Source organism: Brachyhypopomus gauderio, chromosome 17 (genome assembly GCF_052324685.1).
Source record: "Brachyhypopomus gauderio isolate BG-103 chromosome 17, BGAUD_0.2, whole genome shotgun sequence".
Taxonomy (NCBI): Eukaryota; Metazoa; Chordata; class Actinopteri; order Gymnotiformes; family Hypopomidae; genus Brachyhypopomus; species Brachyhypopomus gauderio.
Genome location: NC_135227.1, coordinates 21,678,588 through 21,687,578, shown reverse-complemented (window position 1 = coordinate 21,687,578; position 8,991 = coordinate 21,678,588). Strand labels below are relative to the sequence as shown.

The 8,991-nt window shown below is 50.3% G+C and overlaps 1 protein-coding gene across 1 annotated transcript; it reads left to right on the top strand.

Moving 5' to 3' along the window:
* The first annotated feature begins 2,232 nt into the window (after positions 1–2,232).
* Positions 2,233–7,293, top strand: asmt2 (acetylserotonin O-methyltransferase 2). The gene is given in 8 exon segments (XM_076977874.1): positions 2,233–2,307; positions 2,883–2,942; positions 2,944–3,061; positions 3,936–4,060; positions 4,489–4,660; positions 4,993–5,023; positions 5,025–5,113; positions 7,088–7,293. Coding segments are annotated over 8 exon segments (876 nt in total).
* The last annotated feature ends 1,698 nt before the right edge of the window (positions 7,294–8,991 follow it).

The following is an 8,991-nucleotide window of genomic DNA, read 5'->3' as shown; positions in this document are numbered from 1 at the left end:
AACTTAATATGAACACCTCAAATGTGTACAAGTAAACGTAGAATATGAACACCTCAAATGTGTACAAGTAAACGTAGAACATGAACACCTCAAATGTGTACAAGTAAACTTAACATGAACACCTCAAATGTGTACAAGTAAACATAGAACATGAACACCTCAAATGTGTACAAGTAAAGCTTGTGTAGTAATGCCTGAAATGAGGATGTAGAAATCTTCAAGTTAGTGTATGACACCAGTGGCTTCATAACTACCATGACGTCTCTGTTTACAGGACTCAAGCAACAGGTGTCATGCTGCAGCCATGGCAACCTGCTGCTGATCCCCCAAAAGAACTGATGGAGAACAGAGCATTATGGGATGGTGCCTCCATGCTCTTCAGGACATTACAGCAGCAGAATGCAGAAGTGTACTGGCGAGATCATCGCTGGTCACATCTGCACAATTAAGCACCTCTACAATAATAGACCTCTCTACAAAAAGAAATCTACACATAAAAAATAGAGTTGTTCATATTAATTTCCATCAACAGCATATTTTCATCATTTCATAATTGATACGACTGTGCTGGGCTGGGCTGTGTGTGGTGTGTCCCCCCCCCCCCCCCCCCCCCCCATACGACTGTGCTGGGTTGGGGTGTGTGTGGTATGTGTCCCCCCCCATACGACTGTGCTGGGTTGGGCTGTGTGTGGTGTGTCCCCCCCCCCCCCCCCCATACGACTGTGCTGGGTTGGGCTGTGTGTGGTGTGTGTGTCCCCCCCATACGACTGTGCTGGGTTGGGCTGTGTGTGGTGTGTCCCCCCCCCCCCCATACGACTGTGCTGGGTTGGGCTGTGTGTGGTGTGTGCCCCCCCCCCATACGATTGTGCTGAATTGGGCTGTGTGTGGTGTGTGTGTGTGTGTGTGTGTGTCCCCCCCCCCCCCCCCCCCCCCCCATACGATTGTGCTGGGTTGGGCTGTGTGTGCCCCCCCCCATACGACTGTGCTGGGTTGGGCTGTGTGTGGTGTGTGTGTCCCCCCCATACGACTGTGCTGGGTTGGGCTGTGTGTGGTGTGTCCCCCCCCCCCCCCCATACGACTGTGCTGGGTTGGGCTGTGTGTGGTGTGTGTGTCCCCCCCATACGACTGTGCTGGGTTGGGCTGTGTGTGGTGTGTGTCCCCCCCCCCCCCCCCCCCATACGACTGTGCTGGGTTGGGCTGTGTGTGGTGTGTGTGTGTCCCCCATACGACTGTGCTGGGTTGGGCTGTGTGTGGTGTGTGCCCCCCCCCATACGATTGTGCTGAATTGGGCTGTGTGTGGTGTGTGTGTGTGTGTGTCCCCCCCCCTTCCCCCCCATACGATTGTGCTGGGTTGGGCTGTGTGTGGTGTGTGCCCCCCCCCCATACGACTGTGCTGGGTTGGGCTGTGTGTGGTGTGTGTGTCCCCCCCATACGACTGTGCTGGGTTGGGCTGTGTGTGGTGTCCCAGGTTAAATGACACCTGCACCATGTCTCTCGCGTGAACGGCGAGACCATACCGGAATAACGTGTCCCATCTCGTCGGTGTAGGTTCGTGTGCCATCTACCGGTGGCTTTACAGGTCTGTTAACCGTGTAAGAGCGCTACAGATGTACACGACGTGTCCGTCCACACCGCTCCCTTCGGTAAGTGCAAATGTCGCACTGTTTTCTCTAATGGACCTAATAATATAATATAGATCAGTCTTCACGCCAGCCAGGAGTAACGGGTCTGCGTGTCCGTCAGGAGGCCCGGTTACTTTAGGCGCAGTTACCAACGTGTCCAAATGGCCATATGTGACAGACCGACTGACATCGCCGACGAAGTTGCGAAGGTGCATATTTAAAACCCCAATTTTGTAATTGCAGTCGTGGTACTGAGCGTTTTTAATTTGCATATTACGTTTCCCGTTCAGTTGCACAGATATGACTCTGAGTACAAGAGTGAACAGTTAAGGGTTGTTTGCAAATTAACAGAATGCCCAGATTTTATTCAGAATATAGTGTTTGGAAGAGTGAAAAAGAATACTGCTGAAACTGGTTATGTTGACAGTTACTGTTACATTAATGGTGTATATACTGTATTTAGTCAGCAGACACATGATTAGAAACCCCCACATTTGCAGTTCTATACAATGTTCATTGAGCCACAGAGCCACTCAGTCACAGGGGCATCCTGAACTGGTAGAGGCCACCAATGGATTTTTTTTATTGTTCATTTCAGCAGGTTTCCACCATGGCCAAGTCTCAGAGTGAACTGGACTACCCTTTCAAACTCCTCAAATACATCAATGGCTTCAGAGTGTCCAAGGTCTGACGTGCATATCTTCTGGGGTAGTGCATGCTGGGAGTTTTTTGCATATCTGTAATTTTTGCATATCTGTAGTGTTGTGATAAAGGTCACGGCTCTGTGCAGCTGTGTGCAGTTCTGTGCAGCTGTGTGCAGTTCTGTGCAGCTGTGTTCAGCTGTGTGCAGCTGTGTGCAGTTCTGTGCAGCTGTGTTCAGCTGTGTTCCGCTGTAGTTCCTCTAGCTGTGGCTTAGAGCTTCCTCACATGTTCTGATGCATTTTCCTCATTGCCAGTCATAGCAGAGTCAGACCAGAGCAGCAAACTGATTGCACTACCACCATGTCTGCCCAAACCTGAAGTACATATAACATACATGTATAATAGCACATAACTGTACATGGCCTCTGCACCGACACCTAGCTCAACCATGGACCTGTGCACATGGCTTTAAGAAGTAGTAACCTCATGCCTGTTTTCGGTGAGTGTCAGAAAGTCTTCAGGTCTTCAAGTCACCAGGTCATCAGGTCTCTGCTTTAAAAAAAAATTATAATTTATTCTGCCCCTTTGCCTTCCTCCTCTCGTCCTCTTCCTCTACAGGTGATCTCAGCGTGTGAGCTGGGTGTGTTTGACCTGCTTTAGCACTCCCAGAAGCCCCTGCCCCCTGACTGCAGGTGAGGTGTCACAGGAACTTGGCACCAGTGAACACAGCATGGAGCAGCTCCTGGATGTGCTTGTGAGCCTCGAGATCCTGGAGGTGGAGCTGACACAGGGCTCAGGTGAGCTCAGGTGAGCTTACTGTAGGTGGAGCTGACAGTGTACAGGTGAGCTTACTGTAGGTGGAGCTGTATTTATTTTAGGTGGATCTAAAATTGGGCACATGTGAGTTTATTGTAGGTGGAGCTAACACTGGGTATAGATGAGGTGACTGTTAATGGACTTTATGAACTGCATAATAAAATAGTTCTTTAAGGTTATATGTAGATGTAGAGATGGATATAGATATACCTGTGAAATGTAGATATCGTAGTGAAAGCAAGCCAGATCGACTGCTTCATGAATGAAATGCTCTGTACGTTAAAGTCTGAGATAATATTCCTGGGCTTGTCACTACACAGACAGAGGTATTCTAAAAGTGATGTTGTTTAATTCCAGATCAAACTCTTCCTTTTTAGACTTCAAAAATAATTCAGGAATGAGTACTAAATAATGGACACAAAAGACAATATCAGTTAGTTGTCCCCTAGAGCTAGTTAAGTCAGCAGTCATGGTCCTGTGGTAGGGAACTGGTCTTGTGACTGGAGGGTCATGGGTTCGATTCCCAGACCTGAGGCCATGACTGAGGTGCCCTTGAGCAAGGCACCTAACCCCAACTGCTAGGGCTAGGGCTGCCCACCGCTCTGGGCACCTGTGATCCACAGCCCCCTAGTAATCACTAGTGTGTGTGTGTTCTAACTGCACAGATGGGTTAAAAGCATAGGACAAATTTCGATTGCGGTGTAAAAATCACAATTGACAAAATACAGCACATTTACATTTTACATTACATTTTAATTCGAACAAAACATAAATGGACATTTTAGGTCTCTCCGTGTATCATTTTAATTTGCCACATGCTCTCTGAAGCACTGTGATATGTCTCTTGTGTTCCAGCTTTTTACCGCAGCACTGATGTGGTGAATCTGTACTTGGCAAAATCTAGTCCTAAATCTCTCCATGACATGATTATCTACCAGTCTCAGACCATCTACCCTCTCTGGAACAGCTTGGTGGATGCGGTGAGGTGAGCGCTGGCTAACGAGTGCTCCTCACCTGTACACAGGTAGCACTAGCTAACGAGTGTCCCTCACCTGTACACAGGTAGCACTAGCTAACGAGTGCCCCTCACCTGTACACAGGTAGCACTAGCTAACGAGTGCCACTCACCTGTACACAGGTAGCACTGGCTAATGAGTGCCCCTCACCTATACACAGGTAGCACTAGCTAACAAGTGCCCCTCACCTTTACACAGGTAGCACTGGCTAACGAGTGTCCCTCACCTGTACACAGGTAGCGCTGGCTAACGAGTGCCCCTCACCTGTACACAGGTAGCACTAGCTAACGAGTGTCCCTCACCTGTACACAGGTAGCGCTGGCTAACAAGTGCCCCTCACCTGTACACAGGTAGCACTAGCTAACGAGTGCCCCTCACCTGTACACAGGTAGCGCTGGCTAACGAGTGCCCCTCACCTGTACACAGGAGGTTCAGGAGCCTTGGCCTGTGAGCTTGCTAAGACCTACCCTGCTTTTACAGTTACGGTTCTGGACCTTCTGAAGGTGGTACAAATGGCCCAGAAACACTTTTGTCAAAGTGATCACACTCTGCAGTTTGTGGAAGGTGAGTGACATCGGTGAACAACATGTCTTACACCTCAGGGTCTCAGCCACATGATAGTCTCTGCATGTCTTCTCCTTCCTGTAGCCATTATCGGAGTGGTTCCATAGTTATAGAGTTAATTATCTGGATTTATTTTAATGGAATGTATAAATAGTTATATTTAAGTTTTAAATGTTTGTGATTTTATATATCGTGTTGCTTTTATTTATTTGTATAATATGTTTATTGTAAGTATTGTGATAAATTGTGATTAGCAATGTTAGCACAAAGATGTTTGTGTATGTGTGATTTTGTGTGTGTGTGTGTGTGTGTGTGTGTGTGCGTGTGTAAAGTTTATTTTTTTGAAGAAGACCTCCCTGCTGCTTCTGTACGTCCTAGCGAGGATCATCCATGACTGGAAGGAGGAGAAGTGCCTGAAGCTGCTGAGGAAGATTCACACAGCCTGCCATTCAGGTGAGGAGGCCATTCAGGTGAGGAGGCCGTCCAGGTGAGGAGGCCATCCAGGTGAGGAGGCCGTCCAGATGAAAAGGCTGTCCAGGTGAGGAGGCCAGTCAGGTGAGGAGGCCGTCCAGGTGAGGAGGCCATCCAGGTGAGGAGGCCAGTCAGGTTAGGTAGGCCGTCCAGGTGAGGAGGCCAGTCAGTTGAGGAGGTCGTCCAGGTGAGGAGGTTGTCCAGGTGAGGAGGCCAGTCAGGTGAGGAGGCCATCCAGGTGAGGAGGCCATCCAGGTGAGGAGGCCGTCCAGGTGAGGAGGCCAGTCATGTGAGGAGGCCAGTCAGGTGAGGAGGCCGTCCAGGTGAAGAGGCCGTCCAGGTGAGGAGGCCAGTCAGGTGAGGAGGTCGTCCAGGTGAGGAGGTCGTCCAGGTGAGGAGGACAGTCAGGTGAGGAGGCCAGTCAGGTGAGGAGGTCGTCCAGGTGAGGAGGACAGTCAGGTGATGGGTCGTCCAGGTAAGGAGGCCGTCCAGGTGAGGAGGCCGTCCAGGTGAGGAGGCCAGTCAGGTGAGGAGGCCAGTCAGGTGAGGAGGCCGTCCAGGTGAGGAGGCCAGTCAGGTGAGGAGGCCGTCCAGGTGAGGAGGCCGTCCAGGTGAGGAGGCCAGTCAGGTGAGGAGGCCGTCCAGGTGAGGAGGCCAGTCAGGTGAGGAGGCCATCTAGGTGAGGAGGCCAGTCAGGTGAGGAGGTCGTCCAGGTGAGGAGGTCGTCCAGGTGAGGAGGACAGTCAGGTGAGGAGGCCAGTCAGGTGAGGAGGTCGTCCAGGTGAGGAGGACAGTCAGGTGATGGGTCGTCCAGGTAAGGAGGCCGTCCAGGTGAGGAGGCCGTCCAGGTGAGGAGGCCAGTCAGGTGAGGAGGCCAGTCAGGTGAGGAGGCCGTCCAGGTGAGGAGGCCGTCCAGGTGAGGAGGCCAGTCAGGTGAGGAGGCCGTCCAGGTGAGGAGGCCGTCCAGGTGAGGAGGCCAGTCAGGTGAGGAGGCCAGTCAGGTGAAGAGGCCAGTCAGGTGAGGAGGCCGTCCAGGTGAGGAGGCCAGTCAGGTGAGGAGGCCGTCCAGGTGAGGAGGCCAGTCAGGTGAGGAGGTTGTCCAGGTGAGGAGGTCGTCCAGGTGAGGAGGACAGTCAGGTGAGGAGGTCGTCCAGGTGAGGAGGACAGTCAGGTGAGAAGGTCGTCCAGGTGAGGAGGCCAGTCAGGTGAGGAGGCCAGTCAGGTGAGGAGGCCGTCCAGGTGAGGAGGCCAGTCAGGTGAGGAGGTTGTCCAGGTGAGGAGGTCGTCCAGGTGAGGAGGACAGTCAGGTGAGGAGGTCGTCCAGGTGAGGAGGACAGTCAGGTGAGGGGTCGTCCAGGTGAGGAGGCCGTCCAGGTGAGGAGGCCGTCCAGGTGAGGAGGCCAGTCAGGTGAGGGGTCGTCCAGGTGAGGAGGCCGTCCAGGTGAGGAGGCCGTCCAGGTGAGGAGGCCAGTCAGGTGAGGAGGCCGTCCAGGTGAGGAGGACAGTCAGGTGAGGGGTCGTCCAGGTGAGGAGGCCGTCCAGGTGAGGAGGCCGTCCAGGTGAGGAGGCCAGTCAGGTGAGGAGGCCGTCCAGGTGAGGAGGCCGTCCAGGTGAGGAGGCCAGTCAGGTGAGGAGGGCGTCCAATTGAGCACTGAACACAGAGTCAGACGGTGTTAACTGCACACACTTCCTCACGTGTCTCTCTTACTCACTCTTTCTTTCTCTCATGCATTCGTTCGGAGCTGTGAAGTTACAGAACTGTCTGAACTGCCATCTCTCTCTGTCTCTCTCTCTCTCTCATTCTTTAAGTTAGTCAATTTAGTAAAACCACGTAGTTCTGAAACTCTTTCCCTCTATTTCTCAGGTAAAATAAATGTAATAAATCTATTTAGTTACACATGCCTGCTCGCCCTCTCTCTCCTCTGTCTCTCTCTCTTTCTCTCGCTCTCTGCGTAGGTGGGGGCGTTCTGTTGGTTGAAGCTCTGCTTTTGGAGAATCACAGAGGCCCAATCACAGCTCAGCTCTTCTCTCTGAACACGCTTGTTCAGACGGAGGGGCGGGATCACATGCCCTCTCACTACACACACATGCTCACGGTGGCTGGCTTCACAGACGTGCACGTGAGCACAACGTCCTACGATGTCATTCTGGCTCTGAAATGAGCGTAGGTTACCGGGCCCGGCATGGCCCTCAAGGACTGAAGTGAGGCCCCTGGCCTGCAAGATGAAGGCATGGTTCTGTCTCAGACTGTGGAGCCCCCAGCAGAGCATGCTAACATGATACCGGCATACAGACATATATCATACATACATACATATATCATACATACATATATCATACATACATATATACGTACATACATATATCATACATATATCATACATACATACATACAGACATATATCATACATACATACAGTTGTGATCAAATTTATTCAACCCCCAATGCTGCGAAGGGTTTTATGGAATTCAGTGCACATTTGTAATTGTGTTCATAATGAAATCTTACAAGGACTTGTTAAAGAACTAAATGCAACTAAGATAGCATCAATTTTTTTTGTCATAAAGTATTAAATGGCCTTTTTGTGATTTCTTCATTGACACAATTATTCAACCCCTTTACGACTACCACTCCTAAGAACAGAGGTTCATTCCAGTGTTTTCCATCAGGTATTGAAAACATCTGTGGATGTCAACGAGCAGCAATCAAGCATGATAAGCACCAATTAGGCAGATTTAAAAGGACTGTGATACTCAGCTCCTTCTAGACATCTACTGGTGTGTTTCCAAGCATGGTGAAGGCAAGAGAATGGTCCCAGAAGACAAGAGAAGAGGTTATTGCTCTTCACAAGAATGGCAATGGATATAAAAAGATTGCGAAGTTGTTAAATATTCCAAGAGACACTATCGGAAGTATCATTCGCAAGTTCAAGTTAAAGGGCACAGTGGAAACGTTACCTGGTCGTGGCAGAAAGAAGATCCTGACCGCGACTGCTGTGCGCTACCTGAAGCGTAATGTGGAGAAAAATCCCCGCGTGACTGCTAAGGAACTGAAAAAAGACCTGTCAGATGTGGGCACTGAAGTTTCAGCTCAGACAATAAGGCGGGCACTGCATAACGAAGACCTCCATGCCAGAACGCCCAGACGCACCCCCTTGCTGACTCCAAAGAACAAGAAAAGTCGACTGCAGTATGCCAAATGTCATGTGGACAAGCCACAAAGGTTTTGGAACAGTGTACTGTGGTCAGATGAAACTAAATTAAAACTGTTTGGGACAATGGACCAGCGCTATGTTTAGAGAAGGAAGAACCAGGCTTATGAACAAAAGAACACCTTGCCTACTGTGAAGCATGGCGGGGGGTCAATTATGCTTTGGGGCTGTTTTGCTTCTAATGGTACAGGAAAGCTTCAACGTGTGCAGGGTACCATGAATTCCCTTCAGTACCAGGAGATCTTGGAGGAAAATGTGATGGAGTCAGTCACAAACCTGCGGCTTGGGAGACGTTGGACCTTCCAACAGGACAATGATCCGAAGCACACATCCAAGTCCACTAGAGCATGGTTGAACATGAAAGGCTGGAACATTCTAGAGTGGCCATCGCAATCACCAGACTTAAATCCAATTGAGAACCTCTGGTGGGACCTAAAGAAGGCAGTTGCAGTGCGCAAGCCTAAGAATGTGACTGAACTGGAGGCTTTTGCCCATGAAGAATGGGCTAAGATACCCATAGGTCGCTGCAAGACACTTGTGTCAAGCTATGCTTCACGCTTGAAAGCTGTCATAACTGGAAAAGGATGTTGTACTAAGTACTAAAAAATAATGTCACTAGGGGGTTGAATAAAACTGATAATGATGTGA